The 24,169-nt window shown below is 30.5% G+C and overlaps 4 protein-coding genes across 4 annotated transcripts; all 4 read left to right on the top strand.

Annotated features, from left to right (window-relative positions):
• Positions 1–1,345: 1,345 nt before the first annotated feature.
• On the top strand, positions 1,346–6,762 carry LOC142238019 (cytochrome P450 6a9-like). Its single transcript, XM_075309508.1, has 2 exons — positions 1,346–2,503; positions 6,316–6,762. The coding sequence occupies exons 1-2, from the start codon at positions 1,402–1,404 to the stop codon at positions 6,732–6,734; spliced, it is 1,521 nt and encodes a 506-aa protein (XP_075165623.1). The 5' UTR covers positions 1,346–1,401; the 3' UTR covers positions 6,735–6,762.
• A 3,436-nt stretch (positions 6,763–10,198) lies between these two features.
• Positions 10,199–14,616, top strand: LOC142237744 (putative cytochrome P450 6a21). The gene is made up of 2 exons (XM_075309138.1): positions 10,199–11,344; positions 14,052–14,616. Exons 1-2 carry the CDS (start codon positions 10,246–10,248, stop codon positions 14,468–14,470), a joined length of 1,518 nt encoding a protein of 505 aa, XP_075165253.1. The 5' UTR covers positions 10,199–10,245; the 3' UTR covers positions 14,471–14,616.
• A 392-nt stretch (positions 14,617–15,008) lies between these two features.
• Positions 15,009–16,991, top strand: LOC142237742 (cytochrome P450 6a9-like). Its single transcript, XM_075309137.1, has 2 exons — positions 15,009–16,156; positions 16,474–16,991. The coding sequence occupies exons 1-2, from the start codon at positions 15,055–15,057 to the stop codon at positions 16,890–16,892; spliced, it is 1,521 nt and encodes a 506-aa protein (XP_075165252.1). The 5' UTR covers positions 15,009–15,054; the 3' UTR covers positions 16,893–16,991.
• Positions 16,992–19,810: 2,819 nt separating this feature from the next.
• On the top strand, positions 19,811–21,845 carry LOC142238018 (cytochrome P450 6a9-like). The gene is made up of 2 exons (XM_075309507.1): positions 19,811–20,966; positions 21,297–21,845. Exons 1-2 carry the CDS (start codon positions 19,865–19,867, stop codon positions 21,713–21,715), a joined length of 1,521 nt encoding a protein of 506 aa, XP_075165622.1. The 5' UTR covers positions 19,811–19,864; the 3' UTR covers positions 21,716–21,845.
• Positions 21,846–24,169: the final 2,324 nt, after the last annotated feature.

The raw sequence follows: 24,169 nt of genomic DNA, 5'->3' as shown, positions 1-24,169 counted from the left end.
TATTCTTATGCCAATACGTCGGTGGCGCAATGTGCTAAGGCGATTGTTATAAATTCGTTACCATTACGTTTTCAGATCATGAACGCAGGATGTCCTTCTGACAACGCATGGTGTCATTTTATCGTTGCCAAATTGACACCGTCTGTTCTCCGTTTGACACCACAGTTGTGTTGATTAAATTTCATGAACGGACAGTTTTGAAACGTGCACGTCATTCAAGATTTTTTCTATGGGTGTACCCAGTTTTCCAATGGAGCCACCATGGTGCAATGGTTAGCATGCCCACCTTGCATACACAGGGTCGTGGGTTCAAACCCAATTTCGACCAAACGCCAAAAAGTTTTTTAGCGGTGGATTGTCCCACCTCAGTGATGCTGGTAACATTTCTGAGTGTTTCAAAGCTTCTCTAAGAGGTTTCACTGCAATGTGAAACGCCGTTCGGACTCGGCTATAAAAAGTAGGTCCCTTCTCATTGAGCTTAACATAGAACCAGGCAGCACTCAGTGATAAGAGAGAAGTTTGCCACTGTGGTATCACAATGAACTGAATAGTTTAAGTGAGCCTGAAATATCGGGTTGCCACTATACCGTTCAAGATATTTTCTATGGGTGTACGCCGGGGGAAGAGGGATGGACTTTTAGCCGGTATTGTCGATTGTGATGGAGTCCGGCACACGTGTGCACATACTGTCAGGGGCATAAAACATTTTCCTACACCCAGAGAAGGAATATGATCACCTCAAACATGTTTCATGAGCAAAATGTTATTTTTGGATGGTGACCATGTAACATGTTCGCTGCCACCATGTTATTTTTTCGAAAATTATAAATCTGTTTTCGGAAAGCATGTTATGTTTGCCGAGAAAACAATTTTTTTTGGACAAACGTGTTACATGGTCACCATCCAAAAATAATATTTTGCGCTTGAAACATGTTTGAGGTGATCATATTCCTTCTCTGGGTGTACGATTACCCGCAAAAAGTCCAATATAGAAGAGGGAAGAAATAGTTATGGTCCAATAAAATAGAGCTTCCTCTAGCCTCCAACACTAGGGGGCCTTCTCGTAGTTAAACCAATTGTACTAATTTTCATTAAACTCTTTACGATCTGAAATAGATTCTCAAAATAACATTCTCGGTTGTGTACACAGTCGTATAGTCGGCTCTGCTCGTTTTGTTGGTTTATCCACTTGTTTCCAGTGTAGGTATAGGGTGTTATTCAGTCGCTCCAATCCCACCTCAGACAATTCTCTCCTATGCAACATTTTATAAGCTCTGGAGAATTGTTTGCATTTTCGGATACATAGCGAAACTGGTTTATTTCTGCTTTTATTGTAAGACTCAGTTTATTATCATAGTCCATGGTGTTTGGAAGCCACATTCGCAAATTTTCTTCTCCATTATGTCGCTGACCCTTGTCTTAATAACAATTTTCTGTGGCCTTGTCGCTTTTATTGTGATTGTTTTGCGCAAAAAACACTCCTATTGGCAATGTCAGGGTATAGCCTGCGAAGAACCACATTTCATATTTGGAAATTTATATGGCATGCAAAGCAAACGAAGTTTCTCTCAAATATGGGAAGAATATTATGAACGTTTCAAAGGCACTGGACCATTTGCTGGATTCTATTGGTTTTCAAAGCCTGGTGTATTTGTTCTAGATCCTGAACTGATAAAACTTATACTGGTAAAAGATTTTGCCAAATTTAGTGATCGTGGTTTGTATCATAATGTGAGGGATGACCCCTTGTCGGGCCAATTATTTTTCTTGGATGGAAACAAATGGAAGAATATGAGAAATAAGCTATCACCCACCTTTACCTCGGGAAAAATGAAGTATATGTTCCCCACTATAACGCAAGTTGGTCAAGAACTGATAAATGTTTTAGAGAAAATGGTAGAGGATGATGGTGGGTGTGTAGAAGTTAAAGATGTAATGGCCCGTTTTACCACCGATGTCATAGGAACGTGTGCCTTTGGCATTGAATGCAGCAGTTTAAAAGATCCCAATGCAGAATTTCGCATAATGGGACGCAAATCCATATTACACGCAAGACATAATCGCATAATAACGGCTTTAATGAATAGTTTCGCCGATCTGGCTCGTACTTTACATATGAAGGTGATAGCTGAGGATGTTTCGCAATTTTTTATGCGTATTGTAAGAGAAACTGTGGAATTCCGTGAAAAGAATAATATAAGACGTAATGATTTTATGGATATGTTAATTGATTTGAAGAATAAGAAATCATTACGCTCAGAACATGGTGATGAGTTGACCAATTTAACATTGGAAGAAATTGCTGCTCAAGCATTGGTATTTTTCAATGCAGGCTTTGAAACTTCATCTACAACGCTGGGTTTTACTCTTTACGAATTGGCTCGAAATCGAGAAGTGCAAGAACGAGGTAGACAAGAAGTTCTGGAAAAGCTCGAAAAATATAATCAAGAATTTACATATGAGTGTATGAAGGAAATGTACTATTTGGAGCAGATTGTTAAAGGTATGAAAAAAAAAAAATATTTTAAATAAACCAAATTTAATATTCTAAAAATCGTAAAAAATGAAACCAGAAAAAATTAGAAAGATATCAAATGTATCAGTAGTCGAACAATATCCTAAACTCCTGATTCTCTATTCTAAAAATCGTAAAAAATTAAAGGAAAAAAATCAAATGTATCTGTAGGCGATCACTACCTTGAACCTTGAACACATGGCATTCTGGCAGGATATTCATACTGATAGGCGATTATTGAAACGAGAAGACTTATTTCAACAAATTCAGAGTGCGGAAACAGAACTACCAAAATTTGGAGAAAATCCTACCAAAAAACTTCCAAACAAAACAAATCTTCTATAGAACATTTTGTTGAAATTTTATTTCTATAGAAAATTTTATTTAAAAAAAATTGTGACAAAATTTTATTTCCATAGAAAATGTTGACAAAATTTTATTTTTATAGAGAATTTTGACAAAATTTTATTTCTATAGAAAATTTTGACAAAATTTCATTTCTATAGAAAATTTTAACAAAATTTTATTTCTATAGAAAATTTTGACAAAATTTTACTCTATTTTATTTTTATAGAGAATTTTGACAAAATTTTATTTCTATAGAAAATTTTGTGAAAATTTTATTTCTATAGCAAATTTTGACAAAATTTATTTCTATAGAAAATTTTGTTGAAATTTTATTTCCATAGCAAATTTTGACAAAATTTATTTCTATAGAAAATTTTGTTGAACTTTTATTTCTGTAGAAAATTTCGACAAAATTTTATTTCTATTGAAAATTTTGACAAAATTTTATTCTATAGAAAATTTTGACAGAATGTTGACAAAATTTTATTTCTATAGAAAATTTTGACAACATTTCATTTCTATAGAAAATTTTGTCAAAATTTTATTTCTATAGAAGAATTTGTCAAAATTTTACTTCTATAGAAAATTTTTCAAAATTTTACTTCTATAAAAAATTTTGTCAAAATTTTATTTCTATAGAAAATTTTGTCAAAATTTTATTTCCGTAGAAAATTTTGTCAAAATTTTATTTTAATAGAAAATTTTGTAAAAAATTTATTTGTATAGAAAAATTTGTACGCATTTTATTTCTATAGAAAAATTTGTCAAATTTCTGTAGAAAAAAATTTCTATAGAAAATTTTGTCAAAATTTTATTTCTATAGAAAATTTTGTCAAAATTTTATTTCTATAGAAAATTTTGTCAAAAGTTTATTTCTATAGAAAAAAAATTTATTTCTATAGAAAAATTTGTCAAATTTCTGTAGAAAAAAATTTCTATAGAAAATTTTGTCAAAATTTTATTTCTATAGAAAAATTTGTAAAAATTTTATTTTATAGAAAAATTTGTCAACATTTTATTTTTATAGAAAATTTTTTTAAACTTTTATTTCTATATAAAAAATTTTGTCAAAATTTTGTTTCTATAGAAAATTTTGTCAATATTTCAATAGAAAATTTTGACAAAATTTTATTTCTATAGAAAATTTTGTCAAAATTTTTTTCTATAGAAAAATTTTATTTCTATAGAAAATTTTGTAAAAAATTTCTGTATTTCAATAGAAAATTTTGTCAAAATTTAGTTCTATAGAAAATTTTGTCAAAATTTTATTTCTATAGATAATTTTGTCAAAATTTTATTTCCATAGAAAATTTTGTCAAAATTTTATTTTAATAGAAATTTTTGTAAAATTTTTAGTTCTATAGAAAAATTTGTAAAAATTTTATTTCTATAGAAAAATTTGTCAAATTTCTGTAGAAAAAAAATTCTATAGAAAATTTTGTAAAATTTTTATTTCTATAGAAAAATTTGTAAAAAATTTTATTTCTATAGAAAAATTTGTAAAAAATTTTATTTCTGTAGAAAATTTTGTAAAATTTTTATTTCTATAGAAAAATGTGTAAAAATTTTATTTCTATTGAAAATTTTGTCAAAATTTTATTTCAATAGAAAATTTCGTCAAATTTTTTTTCTATAGGAAATGTTGAAAAAATTTTATTTCTATAGAAAATATTGTCAAAATTTTATTTCAATAGAAAATTTTGACAAAAGTTTATTTCTATTGAACTCCGGATTACGCTCAACACATGGCCTTAGATCACAGTATATTCATACTGATAGGCGATTATTGAAACTAAAAGAGACCAAAGATCATAAGCGTAGGAAGGCCTCTGGGGAGTGGGATTAGAACCCCCCAGAAAAATTTTAGACCCCCCCCCCCAAAATTTGAAACCTATTTACGATTTTCCATTTTTATAAAAAATAAACAAGCCCAGCCAAAAAAGCGTCGCCAAAAAAGTAATGAAAATGATCTTTTTGGATCCGGAAGTGGTGCAAAATTGGCGATGAAGCGATGAATTTAACATGGGCTTGTCATAGGACGGAAGTCCTCCATTTTAACAGCCGTTGCACTGAATTTGCATCACTTCTTTAGGTGTGATCCGAATTCAATGTTTTGAATGTAAATTAAAAAATTCTGTTATATTTTGTCAAATAAATAATTTTTATAATTCTCAATGGATTCTAATGCTTGTCGGAAACGTTTGACCTCAAATATTTTCAAAAATTCACAAGTTTTTCAGATTGGATTTAGAATTTTTTTCGACAAAATTTAAATTATTTGTACCATTTTATGAATTCTTACTTCGTTTTTAAGGTATTTGAAACAAAAAAGTTAAAATTTCCCATTAAAAGTATGAAAAAACCAAGTTATAAAAAATTGAATTTAAAGAACTTCCTGAGTAGTTAAAATAAAGAACATCATTGGGAGTACATCTTTTGGAAGTGCTTTTAAAGTTGTGCCTTTGGAAGAACTTCCAAATTTTTTTGCTGAGAAATGTGTGGAACTACTTGTAGTTGCTTTATTATAAATTAATTTTCGAGTTATTTTGATGTCTAATTTTTTTATTCATTTTTTATGAAATAAAACATTAATTGAAATATAAATAAATGAAATATAAATTTTTAGCTAGGGGGCTATAGCCCCCCCCCCCCACCCCCCCTAGGAAAATTGTCTAGCTACGCTAATGCCAAAGATGATTGCTTCCGACATTTTCTCGAATAAAGAGACGTATTTCAATAATTCTGGTCGAAGATATCTTCAAATCTTAGGTACTCTACTTAACATTGTATATATAACTTTGGGTATGCCGTTATTGCTGCTGATAGGCGATTTCCTCAAAAAAGTCAGTGGCTCTGATCGAGGAAATCTTCAAACTGTATATATACATATAAACCTAAAATAAACCTAAGAACAAGCAACCAGAGGCCCTGATGAAGCCAAGTATGATCCTTAAGCTGCACTCCCGCAGATCAGATAGAGCCTGAAAGAAAAAGGAGGCCAGAATCTTGTTTCTTCTAAAGGATAATGTTGGACACTGACACAATTCACCATGTGTACCGAAATTGGAGGGTAGCTATTTTTGGATTTGGAGTCAGTCTGGGTATAGAGATCAGGATCTCTGTATACAAGGCGTACAAACTGAGCATTATACCACAATCGGTAGGGCATCCAAATCATTGGTTTGCAATGCTCTGCAATAAACATAAGGTCGGTCGGCCTTCCCAATGGTAGTTTAGCACACCATGACTGTTCTCGAGTTAATCATTTCACCACGGTATAGCAAATAAGATTGACTAAACTTCCAAGCCACATCGTGACCAATTTTGGAGCATGTATTCATTGGCCAACACCTTCCTTAAATTTTCCTATGTCCTGCCAATCCCAGATTTTACATGATTTTAGAATTATTTTTAAAAATACCTATAAAAAGTTTTCGTTTTGTATCTTTCAGAAACTCTTCGTCTTTACACTGTGTTACCAGTTCTCAATCGTTTGGCCTTGGAAGATTACACAGTCCCGGGAAATTCTCGTTATGTCATAAAGAAAGGTATGCCCGTATTGATTCCAGCTGGAGCCATACATCGTGATGAACGTTTCTATCCAAATCCTTTGGAATTTAATCCTGAAAATTTCTCTGGCGATAAAATGGCCCACAGAGATTCTATTCTCTATTTGCCATTTGGTGAAGGACCACGAAATTGTATTGGTTTGCGTTTTGGTAAAATGCAAGCTGTGGTTGGTTTAGCTGTACTTTTGAAAAATTTCAAATTTTCCATATGTGAGAAGACCGAGGATCCTTTGACATTTTGTAAGCAATCGTTTTTGATCAGTACTGATAAGGGTATATATTTGCAAGTAACGAAAATATAAATATATTTCTATATTTAACAAAAAAATAGATATTTTGTTTAATTATAAAGTGGTTGATATATAATGCATCCAAAGTAAAGCCCTCCTCCTTCTCTCTGAAATGAGAGGGTCTTGTTGGTGGTATCGCAGTTTTTATTATAAAACAAACAAATTTTGTGATGTTTAAAGGGAAAAAAGATAAATAAAGTTACTTTGCACTACCCACCATTGAAATTTGGTAAGTTATGTTGTGTAGAGCTTTCTTTGCTAATTTCAAAGGAGGAAAAATTTTTGAGGTGTTGAACACTGATCATGGCTTTCTTTTCTAATTTCAAAGGCAAGAAGTCCAACGGATTGAGATCCTAAGATTTTGGTGACCATTTTGTGGTAGGAAGCAAAGCGTGGAACCTCACCTCAAATTAATTCTTGGATGGCGCGTGCGATGGTTTTTGTTTTAACATTGACATTGTGGACATATCACAAAGTAGAATACAATTTAGTTCAATTTTCGCACATAGTAGTTCATTTTTCTACCAAACAAAAAAAACTCTTCTATAGAAAATTTTATTTCTATAGAAAATTTTGTCAATATTTTATTTCTGTAGAAAATTTTGCCAAAATTTTATTTCTATAGAAAATTTTATTTCTATAGCAAATCTTGTCAAAATTTTATTTCTATAGAAAATCTTGTAAAAATTTTATTTCTATAGAAAATTTTCACAAAATTTTATTTCTATAGAAAATTTTCACAAAATGTTATTTCTATAGAAAATTTTCACAAAATTCTATTTATATAGAAAGTTTTGACAAAATTTTATTCCTATAGAAAATTTTGTAAAAATTTTATTTCTATAGAAAATTTTATGAAAATTGTATTTCTATAGAAAATTTTGTCAAAATTGTATTTCTATAGAAAATTTTGTCAAAATTTTATTCTATACAAAATTTTGCAAAATTTTATTTTTTTCATTCGTTTTGTTTTCTTATTGTTGGTTTTGTTCTTTAAGCATTGCTGTTGTTTTTATTTCAGCTAAAAACCATGCATTGACTAAACTACAAGTGTAGCTTAACCAACAGAGGAAAATAATGTTTGGCAAATTTATTTGGGCAAAGCCCAAATAAGATGGTTGGATGGACGCACGTTTATACTTGTAGTTTAGTCAATGAATGGTTTTAAGCTGAAATAAAAAAACAACAATAAAATTTTATTTCTATAGAAAATTTTGTCAGAATTTTATTTCTCAAGAAAATTTTCACAAAATTTTATTACTATAGAAAATTTTCACAAAATTTTATTTCTATAGAAAATTTTTTTACAATTTTATTTCTCAAGAAAATTTTGTCAAAATTTTATTTATATAGAAAGTTTTGACAAAATTTTATTTATATAGAACATTTTCTCGAAATTTTATTTCTATAGAAAATTTTCTCGAAATTTTATTTCTATAGAAAATTTTGTCAAAATTTTATTTCTATAGAAAAATTTGTCTAAATTTTATTTCTATACAAAATTTTGTCAAAATTTTATTTCTATAGAAAATTTTGTCTAAATTTTATTTCTATTTGTTAAATTTTTATAAAGTTTTGTCAAAATTGTATTCCTATAGAAAACTTTGTCAATATTCTATTTCTATAGAAACTTTTTTATTTTATGACCATAAAAAGGTGTGCCAAAAATGGTGAGTATCGGTCCATGTTTTGGTATAGCCCCCATATGGACCGATCTCCCGATTTTACTTCTTGGGCTTATAGAAACCGCAGTTTTTATTCAATTTACCTGTAATTGGAAATCGAGAGGTACTTGAGGACCATCAAAAGGTGTGCCGAAAATGATCCGTATCGTTCCATGTTTTGTTATAGCCTCCATATAGACCGATCTCCCGATTTTACATCTTGGGTTTATAGAATCCCTGGTTTATATACAATTTGCCTGAAATTGGAAATTTTTAGGTATTTTAGGACCATAAAGAGGTCCATGTTTTGGTATAGCCCCCATATAGACCGATATCCCGATTTTACTTCTTGGTCTTCTAGAATCCGAAGTTTTTATCCAATTTGCCTGAAATTGGAAATCTAGAGGTATTTTCGGGCCATAAAGAGGTGTGCCGAAAACGGCGAGTGTCGGTCCATATTTCGGTATGGTCCCCATATAAACCGACCTTCCGATTCATGTCCATGTTTTGGTATAGCCCCCCATAGAGACCGATCTCTCGATTTTACTTCTTGGGCTTATAGAAACCGTAGGTTTTATACAATTTTCCTGAAATTGAAAATCTAAACGTACTTGAGGACCATCAAAAGGTGTACCGAAAATGGTCCGTATCGTTCCATGTTTTGGATAGCCTCCATATAGACCGATATCCCGATTTCATTTCTTGGGCTTCTAGAATCCGTAGTTTTTATATAGAATTTGCCTGAAATTGGAAATCTAGAGGTATTTTCGGGCCATAAAGAGGTGTGCCGAAAACCATATTTTAGTATAGCCCCCATAAGAACGATCTCCCTCTCTTTGGGTTTCTAGAAACCGTAGTTTTTATCCGATTTGCCTGAAATTGTAAATATTCTGGTATTTTAGGCTCACAGAAACGTGTATCGGATTAAGTTTTTATCGGTCCATATAGACCGACTTCACTTCTTGAGGGTATAGAAGGCGCACTGATCATGAAAATTGCTTGAAACTCAATGTAAAATTTTCAGATTTTAGTTCTCGGGTGAAAATCTACAGATTTAAGATTTCAAATCAAGACGTTATTTTATAATTTTTTTGCACACTTACAAGAGATGTTAATGATTCCTCTAAAACTAAAACAAAAATGGTTCTTATAAATCCAGAATCTGATATAGTCCTCATAAGTGAAATCTTTAAATTTATCTTCGGGAAGTGTCCTCAAATCCTCAAGCCCTCCTGAAATTTCAAAGGAAACCTTAATATTTGGTTCATGGTGATGGGTATTTAAGATTCGGCCCGGCCGAACTTGCTGCTGTATATACTTGTTTTCTTTCCTTTTCTAACCAACAACCATTGTTTATCTTCAATCAGCACAACATCAATTATTATTGCTCATTGGTTATGGCATAATTTCATTGAAATGAATAAAAAATTGCGTCATCATTGTTCAAACATGTATGTTAGTCCCAGCGATTAGAGAGAGATACAGATAGAGAATGTTCAAAAAAGTGATTGAATTGAGGGAATGTTTGTTTATCTAATGAAATTTTCAAGTGGTCAAATCAGTTCTCCACCCCCCACTATAAAAATACCCAGTAAATACCTTAGTGCTCGTTTAGTAGACTCTCTGTTATTGTTTGCAATGTAGCTCAAACAAAAAGCCGGCAAGAGATTTTGATCTCTCTTCCTCCCTTAGGTTAGATTATGTTAACCTAACATCTCTCTCTCTTCGAATCCCACTCTCTATCTATATTTCTTTGGTATTTGTTTTCTTATAGTCATATATTTAAGGTAAAACAAATTTTATATTCGAGCAGTACCAAACTTAACGGCATTAAAGAAGAAAATTCTCCCTGTAACACCATGGCTATTGTAATTGTCCTTTTGGCCATTTTAGTGGGTTTAATAACATATGTGTGGTATTCTCTACGTAAAACATTCAGCTACTGGCAATCGAAGGGAATTCCCTGCGAGCAGCCTCATCCCCTTATGGGTAATATGATGGGCATTAATAGCACACGAAGTTTTGGTGATATTATGCAGCAGTACTATGACAAATTTCGAGGATCTGGACCCTTTGCAGGATTCTATTTTGGCTATAGACCGGCAGTATTTATTCTGGAGCCTGCTTTAATTAAAAATATTCTCATCAAGGAATTTAATAAATTCACCGATCGTGGATTCTATCACAATGAAAAGGATGATCCTCTATCGGGTCAATTATTTCTCATTGATGGTCTGAAATGGAGACATATGCGTAACAAGCTTACACCCACATTCACTTCGGGCAAAATGCGATTCATGTTTCCCATAATCAGAGAAATTGGTGAGGAATTTATCGAGGTAATGGGTGAAATTATTAAGGAAACCCAGGATATAGAAGTGAAAGATATTTTGGCCCGTTTTACCTGCGATGTCATTGGTGCATGTGCTTTTGGCATTGATTGTGGAAGTTTGAAAAATCCAAATGCTGAATTTAGAAAATATGGCATACAAGGATTGCGTGAACCACGTCATAATATGCTTCTAATGGCTTTCATTCAAAGTTTCCCAAAATTTGCGGCCAAAATGGGATTTAAGCTTTTCCCCCAACCTGTAATCGATTTCTTTCTGAGGATTGTCAAAGAAACTGTAGAGTATCGTGAAAATAATAATGTTAGACGTAATGATTTCATGGATATGTTAATTGATTTGAAAAATAATAAATTGATCAAGTCAGAGCATGGTGATGAATTAACAAATTTGTCTATGGAAGAGATTACGGCGCAGGCATTTGTTTTCTTTAATGCTGGATTTGATACTTCATCTATTACTATGGGATATGCCCTATATGAATTGGCTCGCAATGAGGATATCCAAATTAAAGCCAGAGAAGAAATCCTTCAGATATATGAGAGGAATAATAACCAATTCAATTATGAAAGTCTGAAAGAAATGCCGTATATGGATCAAATTATATCGGGTAAGTTATGTATAGAAATTTAATTCAATGAAATAAATTTAATTTAATGCAGAAAATTTTTCTAATTAAAATTTTAATTGAAAAAACAGGGACCGTAACGGTTATAATTGCTATCAAAAAAGTTATTTTTTAATCGGTATTTTGTGATTAAAAAAATAAAAACTCGAATGAAACTGCTAAAAATAGAGTTTTATTTATCCGTCATAAAAAAAATCCTTTTATGAGTTTTATTTTTTTCTTCAGAAAATAAAACTCTTTTTTGGAGTTTTATTTTTTTCTTCGAAAAATAATTGAAAAAAAAAATTAATTAAAAATTTTATTGATTCAACAAATGTCTTAATTAAAACAATAATTTATAGGATCAATTAATTGTTATATTGAAGCAAGCATTTAATTTAATTTAACTTAATTTCATTTTAATTTTAATTTTATTTTTGATGTCAATTTTAAATTTTATTTTAATTTTTATTTTTTTAATTTAATAAAGTTTATTGCATTTGAATTTAATATTTTCCCTTTCATACAAATTATTTTAATTTTTTTTAATTTTAATTTCATTATACCCTCCACCATAGGATGGGGGGTATATTAACTTTGTCATTCCGTTTGTAACACATCGAAATATTGCTCTAAGACCCCATAAAGTATACATATATTCTGGGTCGTGGTGAAATTCTGAGTCGATCTGAGCATGTTCGTCCGTCCGTCTGTTGAAATCACGCTAACTTCCGAACGAAACAAGCTATCGACTTGAAACTTGCACAAGTAGTTGTTATTGGGTCAAATGGGCCATATCGGTCCACTTTTACGTATAGCCCCCATATAAACGGACCCCCAAATTTGCCTTGCAGACCCTCTAAGAGAAGCAAATTTCATCCGATCCGGCTGAAATTTGGTACATTGTGTTGGTATATGGCCTTTAACAACCATACAAAAATTGGTCCATATCGGTCCATAATTATATATAGCCCCCATAAAAACCGATCCTCAGATTTGGCTTGCGGAGCCTCTAAGAGAAGCAAATTTCATCCGAGCCGGCTGAAATTTGGTACATGGTGTTAGTATATGGTCTCTAACAACCATGAAAAAACTGGTCCACATTGGTCCATAATTATATATAGCCCCCATATAAACCGATCCCCCGATTTGGCTTCGGAGCCTCTAAGAGAAGCCAATTTCATCCGATCCGGCTGAAATTTGGTACATTGTTTTAGTATATGGTCTCTAATGACCATGCAAAAACTGGTCCACATCGGTCCACAATTATATATAGCCCCCATATAAACCGATCACCAGATTTGACCTCCGGAGCCTCTTGGAAGACCAAAATTCATCTGATTCAGTTGAAATTTGGTACATGGTGTTAGTATATGGTCTCTAATGACCATGCACAAAATGGTCCATATCGGTCCATAATTATATATAGCCCCCATATAAACCTATCACCAGATTTGACCTCCGGAGCCCCTTGGAAGAGCAAAATTCATCCGATTCGGTTCAAATTTGGTATGTGATGTTAGTATATGGTATCCACCAACCATGCAGGAATTGGTTCATATCAGTCCATAATTATATATAGCCCCCATATAAACCGATCCCCAGATTTGACCTCCGGTGCCTTTTGGAGAAGCAAAATTCATCCGATCTGGTTGAAATTTGGTACGTGGTGGTAGTATATGATATTTAACAACCAGGCTAAAAGTGGTCCATATCAGTCCATAATCATATATAGCCCCCATAAAAACCGATCCCGAGATTTGGTTTTGGAGCGTCTTGGAGGAGCAAATTTCATCCGAGTCAGTTGAAATTTGGTACTTTGTGCTAGTATATGGCCGTTAACAACTATGCCTAACTAGGTCCATATCGGTCTATATGTTAGTTATATATAGCCCTCAGATAAATCGATCCCCAATCACACAAAAATTTGTCCATATCAAGTTCATAAATATATATAGCCCCCATATAAGAGACCCCCATATTTCAATTCGGGCTCTCTACCACGTATGGACTAACTCACAATTTAGAAAACGATGTTAAGAAGTTTTAAGATACCACAATCCAAGTAATTCGATTGTGGATGACAGTCTTTCGTAGAAGTTTCTACGCAATCCATGGTGGAGGGTACATAAGATTCGGCCTGGCCGAACTTACGGCCGTAAATACTTGTTGGAGTGTCATGTTTTTCTTCAGAAAATAAAACTTTGTTTTGGAGTTTGTTTTTTCTTCGGAAAATAATTGAAAAAAAAAAATATTTAATTAAAAATTTTATTGATTCAACAAATGTATTAATTAAAACAATAATTTATAGTATCAATTAATTGTTATATTGAATCAAGCATTTAATTTAACTTAATTTCATTTTTATTTTAATTTTAAATTTAATTTTATTTTTGATGTTAATTTAAAATTTTATTTTAATTTTTATTTTTTTAATTTAATAAAGTTTATTACATTTGAATTTAATAATTTCCCTTTCATAGAAATTATTTTAATTTTTTTTAATTCTAATTTTATTTGTATTTTCAATTTTAATTTTGAATTTAATTTTTATTTTAAATTTAAATTAATTTTCATTTTCATTTTATATTTAATTTTTAATTTTATTTTAATTTTAATATTAATATTTTTATTTACTATTTATTTACTTTGATTTGATTTGCTTTAATAAAGTGTATTACATTTTAATTTAATATTTTCCCTTCAATAGAAACCTTGCGTTTGTACACTGTTGCCCCCTCTCTCAATCGTCAAGCTATAGAAGACTATGAGGTGCCGGGTAATCCCAAATATGTAATTAAGAAAGGTATGCCTGTATTAATTCCTATTTCTGGCATACATCATGATGAACAGTATTATCCAAATCCTTATACAATCGATCCTGAAAATTTTGCACCTGACCGTGTGGCTGCACGAGATCCAATTTTATATCTGCCTTTTGGAGATGGCCCCCGCAATTGTATTGGCATGCGATTTTGTAAAATGCAAACTGCAATTGGTTTAACTCTACTATTGAAAAACTTTAAATTCTCAATATGCCCAGAGACACAAATACCACTTCGGTTTGATAAGAAAAATATGTTTATTGCTCCAGAGAGTGGTATAACTCTGAGAGTTACTCATTTGTGAGAGCCAGTTGTTATTGTTTATTGATATTTAATAGTAAATTTTGCTGAGTAATGCTTATATCTAATAAATGGATAACATGTTATCGATAGGTAAAAGATAATAAAGAGTGAACTAGAATCAGACAGGCTAAAGTCTACGACCTAAAAGAGATCGAATGTGGTGAATTTTTTCCCATAAAAATCAGTACATATGGTGGTATTATAACTCACCATTAGACATTGCCACTAGCCCATATGACAATTGAAATAAATTAAAACAAATTAATTGATGTAATTTTGAGATGGTTTCTCATATCTAAGCTTGGTTTAAATAAGAGTTAACTATTTGGAATTTCTTTTCTATTTTTATTATTAATTTGCATTGAAATATATATTTTTAAACATTTTAATTGAAATTTGAAAATGATGGTCAATGTGGTAAAGCATATCAAATGAATTCTATACTCATCCTCCCGCTTATGTCTCTCTTTGTACCAAGTATTGAATTATAAATTTTGTGCTATACTGAATAGAAGCTTTTATACATTTCTCTCAAGCTCTTAACAGTTTACGAAATATCGCCCAAGTGCATCGACGCGATTCGCAATGTCGTTGACTATTCTCCTAATATCTATAGTGTGTGGCCTACTGGGTTATTTGACGTTGTATTTGAAGAAAAAACATTCGTATTGGCAATCGTTGGGTATAGCCTGTGAAGAACCCCGTTTCATACTGGGCAATCTATGGGGCATACAAACTAAACGAGGATTTTGGGAAGTATGGGAACAATACTATAATCGGTTTAAGGGCACGGGCCCATTTGCCGGATTCTATTGGTTTTTCAAGCCAGCCGTCTTTGTATTGGATATCGAATTGATCAAACAAATTTTGATTAAAGATTTCACAAATTTCACCGATCGTGGTTTCTATCACAATGAGAAAGATGATCCCTTGTCGGGTCAATTGTTTCTACTGGATGGTATCAAATGGAAAAATATGCGCAATAAACTTTCACCTACCTTCACCTCGGGCAAAATGAAATTCATGTTTCCCACAGTGACCCAAGTGGGCAACGAATTCATGGAGATCTTGAGCAAATTGGTAGAGACGGAAGGTAGTGTGATTGAAGTCAAAGATTTATTGGCCCGTTTTACCACCGATGTCATAGGAACTTGTGCCTTCGGTATCGATTGCAGCAGCCTCAAAGATCCCAATGCCGAATTCCGTGTTATGGGTCGCAAAAGTCTAGTGCAACAGAGACATGGTCAATTGGTTATAGCTTTTACGGCCAGTTTTCCTGAATTGGCCCGAAAGCTTCATATAAAACAAAATCTTGATTCCATTGAGGAGTTTTTTATGCGTATTGTCCGCGAAACAGTGGAGTACCGTGAGAAGAATAATATACGTCGTAATGATTTCATGGATATGTTGATCGATTTGAAAAATAAAAAACTCATGAAATCAGAACATGGTGAAGAATTAACCAATTTGACATTGGAGGAAATTACAGCTCAGGCATTTGTTTTCTTCAATGCTGGCTTTGAGACATCGTCAACAACATTGGGTTTTGCTCTATATGAATTGGCTCAAAATCCCGAGATACAAGAGCGTGGTCGTCAAGAGGTTTTGGAGACATTAAAGAAACACAATCACGAATTTACCTATGATTGTGTGAAGGAAATGTCATATTTGGAACAAATACTCTCAGGTACACACAAAACGAAATATTTTTTGTTTTTAATCACGAAATTAATTGAGCCAATTAATTTTTAATTGAAATGTCTTCAATCACAGAAATGACAGTATCAATCAACAAAGTCAATTAAACAGAAAATTAATTGATACAATTAATTTTTGTGACTGATTTTTGTTTCAATTAAAAAAATTGTTGAACCAATTACATTTTTAATTGAATATTTTTAAAATTCAATTAAAATTTAAAGTGAAAAATTTTTGGTTATATACTTTTTCTGTGAAAATATGGGCACTTTAAAAACGAACTTTTATGAATTTTTTTTATTTCAGAAACACTGCGCATGTATACTGTTCTTCCCATTCTCAATCGTTTGGCTTTGAACGATTATGTGGTTCCTGGAAATCCCAGTTATGTTATCAAGAAGGGCATGCCAATATTTATACCAGCCGGAGCCATACATCGTGATGAGACCTTCTATCCAAATCCCGATGTGTTTAATCCTGATAATTTCTCCCCCGAAAAAGTGGCCGAAAGAGATTCAATTTTATATCTACCATTTGGCGAAGGACCTAGAAATTGTATTGGCTTACGTTTTGGTAAAATGCAAGCAATGGTTGGTTTGGCTTTACTTTTGAAAAATTTCCGTTTCTCAACTTGTGAAGAAACCCAAATACCATTGACCTATAGCAAACAATCCTTTTTGATATCAACAGAAAAGGGTATATACTTAAAGGTTTCTAAAATATAATTCAAAATTTGTTATGTATTATATCGATTAGTGATATGGTAAGTGTTTTGTGACTTAATTAAAATTTGGGAAATATAAATTATGAGCTTAGATTTCAAAGTTATTTTGATAAAATTATTGAAAAAAAAAACAAATTTCATTAAACATCTATAGATAAGGGTTGCTATGACTAGAAGTTATGAGAAACATGAAATGGTTACTTCTTGAAAACATTTGTCATACATCTATCTTATCTAAGATAATATTTAATAGACTTCACTATGGTATTTAATATTAATGCACTGCCAGAAACATAAATATATCCCTTGTATTTACCATGGATCACATCACATCAATGAGTGCAAGTCGACTTTAATATTTTCTAATAAGCGATAGGTCAACACTCCATGTTTAACAGATGAATAGTTTCTGCCAAGCCTTTATTTGCTGCACTATAAATGTTGTTTTATTTGAAACAAATGTTTTATATTGAATTTACAGAAAAATTTGTTGAAATTTTATTTATATAGATTTTTTTTTTTAAATATTATTTCTATAGAAAATTTTGTAAAAATTTTATTTCTATAGAAAATTTTGTTAAAATTTTATTTCTATAGAAATTTTTGTTAAAATTTTATTTCTATAGAAATTTTTTTTAAAATTTTATTTCTATAGAACATTTTGTCAAAACTTTATTTCAATAGAATTTTTTTTTTTCAAAATTTTATTTCTATACAACATTTTTGCAAAATTTTATTTCTATAGAAAATTTTTGCAAAATTTTATTACTATTGCAAATTTTTGCAAAACTTTATGTCTATAGTTTTTTTTTGTAAAATTTTATATCTATAGAAAATGTTTGCCAAATTTTATTTCTATAGAAATTTTTTGGCAAAATTTATAATTTTGTTAAAATTTTATTACTATACAAAATTGTAGCTCTTAATGTTGAAATCTACCAAAACATCAAGAATTCTACCAATCTACCAACCGGTAAAAAACCTAGTATAATTGATCGAATTCTACCAACTACGACAACCATGGTCAAACATTATTTTTATCAATTAAAGTTTCGACAGAAGTTTTGCCACCATTTGCAATTGTTCCGATTGGAAATGGGTTTCTTCAAGCCATGTATCTATCAGCAAAAAATGTATCCTCTTTTCTCTCGACCATACAAAGTTCGTCTCTCAGTGCTACTTACTACAATGGCTACTACTGCCACTATTTAGTGCAAGATTCCTACTGTTCCAATCTACTATATATTACACTTCTACTATGCCTATTTCCTATATGCTAGATTCCTACTGTCACTGTCTACTATCCAAATTCCCTAATTTAACTGTGGACTCATTGAGAGAATGTTTTAAAGAGAATCCATTAATAATTGATATCGCCATTAACTGTCATCTCTTCTTTTGGCTCCGGTATCTAAATTTCCTCTTCTATGTTTTTGGTCTCTGGTTTAGTGGCTCCAGAAGAGAAAGTTTAAAAAAATGCATGAATTATTGCCAGCAGTTGAAGTTGAAGTCAAAGATGCCATAATTAAATCCCATCCCTTTTCTGGGCTCCTATATCTCAGATTTCTATCCAATGATTTTGGTCTCTGGTTTAACTGAGACGAGAATAAAGTTGGACTCTGTGATGACTTCATTAACTGCCTTCATTTTTCTTTGCTTCTACATATATCTTAAATTTCTCTTCGAGGCTTTTGGTCTCTGGTTTAACAGAGGGAACATTTTGGAGAGAAGAGAAAACATTTTGGAGAGAATGCAAGAAAGATTACTGCCTTATTTACTGTCATCAAAGTGGATGAACTTAGAAATGACCGCATTATCTCCTACCACTTCTTTTGGCAACCATATCTCACATTTCTCATCGATGCTTCTGGTCCCTGGTTTGACTGAGGGCTCAAAAAGAGAAAATTGAAGAAAAAATGCAAGAATGATTGCTGTCCTATGCATCTTCATTAGGTAGGGTGGACTCAGTGATGACTTCATTAACATCCTTCTCTTGCCTCACATATCACAGATTTCTCTTCCATGCTATTTGGTCTTTGATTTAACTGAGGACTCAAAGAGAAAGAATTTAAGAAAGATTGCATGACCGTTTGCTACCTTATTTATCTTCATCTTTTATTTCTATAGAAATAAAATTTTGACAAAATTTTCTACAGAAATAAAATTTTGACAAAATTTTCTATACAAATAAAATTTTGACAAAATTTTCTATAGAAATATAATTTTGACAGAATTTTCTATGGAAATAAAATTTTGACAAATTTTTCTATAGAAATAAAATTTTGACAAAATTTTCTATAGAAATACACTTTTGACAAAATTTTCTATAGAAATACACTTTTGACAAAATTTTCAACAGAAATAAAATTTTGACAAAATTTTCTACAGAAATAAAATTTTGACAAAATTTTCAATAGAAATAAAATTTTGACACAATTTTCAATAGAAATAAAATTTTGACAAAATTTTCCATAGAAATAAAATGATGGCAAATACACTCTTGTTAATGTTTAAATGTCTTTTTCTAGGCGTTCAATGACTCATGCCATTTGTCGAAAAACTTGAAAATAATAATAATTATAACATGTCTACATGAAACTAAATTTCATTGAAAAACGACATGAAAGGCAATAAAAACAAGAGAAAATAAAATTAAATTAATTTTGAGATGGTTTCTCATATTTAAACTTGGTTTGAATAAGAGTTCACTCTTTTGATTCTCTTTTTTATTTTTATTATTAATTGGCCTTGAAAATTATATTTTTTAAAAATTTTAATTGAAATTTAGTAATGATCGCCAATGCGATAAAGCATAGCAAACAATTCTATGCTCCCACTTATGGCGCTCTTTGTACCAAATATTTGATTCAAAATTTTCTACTTTACTGAATAGAAGCTTTCATAAATTGCTTTCAACCTCTAAATCAGTATACGAACTATCGCCCAAGTGAACAGTTATCTACGCGATTCGCAATGTCGTTGACTATTCTCCTAATATCTATAGCGTGTGGCCTACTGGGTTATTTGACGTTGTATTTGAAGAAAAAACATTCGTATTGGCAATCGTTGGGTATAGCCTGTGAAGAACCCCATTTCATATTTGGCAATCTATGGGGCATACAAACTAAACGAGGATTTTGGGAAGTATGGGAACAATATTATAATCGGTTTAAGGGCACGGGCCCATTTGCCGGATTCTATTGGTTTTTCAAGCCAGCCGTCTTTGTATTGGATATCGAGTTGATCAAACAAATTTTGATTAAAAATTTCTCAAATTTCACCGATCGTGGTTTCTATCACAATGAAAAAGACGATCCCTTGACGGGTCAGTTGTTTCTACTGGATGGTATCAAATGGAAAAATATGCGCAATAAACTTTCACCTACCTTTACTTCGGGCAAAATGAAATTCATGTTTCCCACAGTAACCCAAGTGGGCAACGAATTCATGGAGGTCTTGGGCAAATTGGTAGAGACGGAAGGTAGTGTGATTGAATTCAAAGATTTATTGGCCCGTTTTACCACCGATGTCATAGGAACCTGTGCCTTCGGTATTGATTGCAGCAGCCTCAAGGATCCCAATGCCGAATTCCGTGTTGTGGGTGGCCAAAGTCTAGTGAAACAGAGACATGGCCAATTGGGTTTAGCTTTTACGGCCAGTTTTCCCGAATTGGCCCGAAAGCTTCATATAAAACAAAATCTTGATTATATCGAGGAGTTTTTTATGCGTATTGTCCGCGAAACAGTGGAGTACCGTGAGAACAACAATATACGCCGTAATGATTTCATGGATATGTTAATCGATTTGAAAAATAAAAAACTCATGAAATCAGAACATGGTGAAGAATTAACCAATTTGACATTGGAGGAAATTGCAGCTCAGGCATTTGTTTTCTTCAATGCTGGCTTTGAGACATCGTCAACAACATTGGGTTTTGCTCTATATGAATTGGCTCAAAATCCCGAGATACAGGAGCGTGGTCGTCAAGAGGTTTTGGAGACATTAAAGAAACACAATGACGAATTTACCTATGATTGTATGAAGGAAATGTCATATTTGGAACAAATAATATCAGGTACACACAAAACGAAATATTTTTTTGTTTTTAATCAATTGAGCCAATTAATTTTTAATTGAAAAGTCTGCAATCACAGAAATGACAGTTTAACTCACCAAAGTCAATTAAACAAAAAATAATTGATACAATTAATTTTTGTGATTGATTTTTGTTTCAATTATAAAATTTTTTGAACCAATTATATTTTTAATTGAATATTTTTAAAATTCAATTAAAATTTTAATTGAAAAAATTTTGCTTATATATATTTTTTTGTGTATATGTGGGCACCTTAAAAAGTTCCTTTTTAAATTTTTAAATTTAAATTTTTATGGATTTTTTTTTCAGAAACTCTGCGGATGTATACTGTTCTTCCCATTCTCAATCGTTTGGCTTTGAACGATTATGTCGTTCCTGGAAATCCCAGTTATGTTATCAAGAAAGGTATGCCAATCATTATACCTGCCGGAGCTATACATCGTGATGAGACCTTCTATCCAAATCCCGATGTGTTTAATCCTGATAATTTCTCTCCCGAGAAAGTGGCCGAAAGAGATTCAATTTTATATCTACCATTTGGTGAAGGACCTAGAAATTGTATTGGCTTACGTTTTGGTAAAATGCAAACAATGGTTGGTTTTGCTTTACTATTGAAAAATTTCCGTTTCTCAACTTGTGAACAAACCCAAATACCACTGACCTATAGCAAACAATCGTTTTTGATATCAACAGAAAAGGGTATATACTTAAAGGTTACTAAAATATAAATTAATATTTGCTATGTATTATAACGATTATTTTACGATTAGATTTTTTATAACTTATTTGAAATGTAGGAGAATAAAAATTATGAGCTTTGATTTCAAAGTTATTTTGATAATATTATTGAAAAAAAAACGAGTTTCATTAAAAATCTATAGATAAGGGTTTCTATGACTAGTAGTTATGAGAAACATGAAATGTTTATTTCTTGAAAACATTTGTCATACATCTATCTTATATAAAATAATATTTAGTAGACTTCACTGGTTTCTATGGTATTTAATATTAATGCACTGCCAGAATCATAAATATATCCCTTGTATTTACCATGGATCGCATCACATCAATGAGTGAAAGTCGATTTTAATCTCTCCACTCCATGTTTAACATATAAATAGATTCTGCTAAGCCTTTATTAGCTGTATTATAAATATTGTTTTATTTGAAACAAATTTTGTTAAAATTTTATTTCTATAGAAAATGTTGTCAAAATTTTATTTTTCTAGAATATTTTGTTTCTATAGAAAATTTTTGCAAAATTTTATTTCTATAGAAATTTTTTTCAAAATTTTATTTCTATAGAAAATGTTTGCCAAATTTATTTTTGTAGAATTTTTTTTTTTGCAAATTTTCTATAGAAACTTTTTTCAAAATTTTATTTCTATAGAATATTTTTTTCAAAATTTTTTTTCTATGGAAAATTTTTTCAAAATTTAATTTTTATAAAAATGTTGTCAAAATTTTATTTTTGTAGAAAATTTTATTTCTATAGAAAATTTTGTTAAAATTTTACCTCTGTAGAAAATTTTTGCAAAATTTTATTTCTATAGAAAATGTTTGCAAAATTTTATTTCTATAGAAAATTTTGCTAGAATTTTATTTCTATAGGAAATGTTGTAAAAATGTTATTTTTTTTTCAAAATTTAATTTCTATAAAAATGTTGTCAAAATTTTATTTTTGTAGAAAATTTTATTTCTATAGAAAATTTTGTTAAAATTTTACCTCTGTAGAAAATTTTTGCAAAATTTTATTTCTATAGAAAATGTTTGCAAAACTTTATTTCTATAGAAAATTTTGTTAGAATTTTATTTCTATAGAAAATGTTGTAAAAATGTTATTTTTGTAGAAAATGTTATTTCTATAGAAAATCTTGTTAAAATTTTATTTCTATAGAAATTTTTGGCAATATACTGAATTTACAGAAAATTTTGTTAAAATTTTATTTCTATAGAAAATGTTGTCAAAATTTTATTTTTCTAGATTATTTTATTTCTATAGAAAATTTTTTCAAAATTTTATTTCTATAGAAATTTTTTTCAAAATTTTATTTCTATAGAAAAATTTTTATTTCTGTAGAATTTTTTTTTTTGCAAATTTTCTATAGAAACTTTTTTCAAAATTTTATTTCTATAGAACATTTTTTTCAAAATTTTATTTCTATGGAAAATTTTTTCAAAATTTTATTTCTATAGAAAATGTTGTCAAAATTTTATTTTTGTAGAAAATTTTATTTCTATAGAAAATTTTGTCAAAATTTTATTTCTATCGAAAATTTTTTGCAAAATTTTATTTCTATAGAAAATTTTTTGCAAAATTATATAGGGCTTTGCCCAAATAAATTTGACAAACATTCTTTTCCTCTGTTGGTTAAGCTACTCTTGTAGTTTAGTCAATGTATGGTTTTAAGCTGAAATAAAAAAACAACAACAATGCTTAAAGAACAAAACCAACAATAACAAAACAAAACAAATGGAAAAAGAAGAGGAGGCACGCTCAAAATAAACCCAGCCATGTGAATTCAAATCGATGATTTGACAGTGGCATAGGAAAAGAGATATGTTTGTTTCGAGTTTATTTCGGCATAAGCCGGCTATCAATGTAAAACCTTTTTTCGGAGGGTTCAAGTGTGGTTTTTGTTGGGTTTAATAAACTGCCTGAATTTATTCTGATAATTGGTTGATAGTTTTGCTGCAAGTAGAGGATGCTGATGAGGAATGTGGTAATTCCGAAACGTGCGTCCATCCAACCATCTTGCAGTCTATAGGGCTTTGCCCAAATAAATTTGACAAACATTCTTTTCCTCTGTTGGTTAAGCTACTCTTGTAGTTTAGTCAATGTATGGTTTTAAGCTGAAATAAAAAAACAACAACAATGCTTAAAGAACAAAACCAACAATAACAAAACAAAACAAATGGAAAAATTTTAATTCTATAGAAATTTTATTTCTATAGAAAAATTTGTTAAAATTTTATTTCTATAAAAAATGTTGTCAATATTTTATTTTTGTAGAAAATGTCATTTCTATAGAAAATATTGTTACAATTTTATTTCTATAGAAAATTTTTGGCAATATTTAACATTTTGTTAAAATTTTTTTCTATACCAAATTGTACCTCTTAATTGTGAAATCAATTAAAACATCAAGAATTCTACTAATCTACCAGAATTCTACCAGTTG

Source organism: Haematobia irritans, chromosome 5 (genome assembly GCF_050003625.1).
Source record: "Haematobia irritans isolate KBUSLIRL chromosome 5, ASM5000362v1, whole genome shotgun sequence".
Lineage (NCBI taxonomy): Eukaryota > Metazoa > Arthropoda > Insecta > Diptera > Muscidae > Haematobia > Haematobia irritans.
The sequence above is the reverse complement of the archived record's forward strand: the minus strand, read 5'-3'. Positions and strand labels throughout refer to the sequence as shown.

Bases quoted from the DNA above. Each gene is read 5' to 3' on its own strand.
- LOC142237744 (XM_075309138.1), top strand. From the start codon at position 10,246: ATGGCTATTGTAATTGTCCTTTTGGCCATTTTAGTGGGTTTAATAACA. The intron at 11,345-14,051 runs GTAAGTTATGTA...TCCCTTCAATAG, and splicing joins TATGGATCAAATTATATCGG to AAACCTTGCGTTTGTACACT.
- LOC142238019 (XM_075309508.1), top strand. From the start codon at position 1,402: ATGTCGCTGACCCTTGTCTTAATAACAATTTTCTGTGGCCTTGTCGCT. The intron at 2,504-6,315 runs GTATGAAAAAAA...TGTATCTTTCAG, and splicing joins TTTGGAGCAGATTGTTAAAG to AAACTCTTCGTCTTTACACT.
- LOC142238018 (XM_075309507.1), top strand. From the start codon at position 19,865: ATGTCGTTGACTATTCTCCTAATATCTATAGCGTGTGGCCTACTGGGT. The intron at 20,967-21,296 runs GTACACACAAAA...TTTTTTTTTCAG, and splicing joins TTTGGAACAAATAATATCAG to AAACTCTGCGGATGTATACT.
- LOC142237742 (XM_075309137.1), top strand. From the start codon at position 15,055: ATGTCGTTGACTATTCTCCTAATATCTATAGTGTGTGGCCTACTGGGT. The intron at 16,157-16,473 runs GTACACACAAAA...TTTTTATTTCAG, and splicing joins TTTGGAACAAATACTCTCAG to AAACACTGCGCATGTATACT.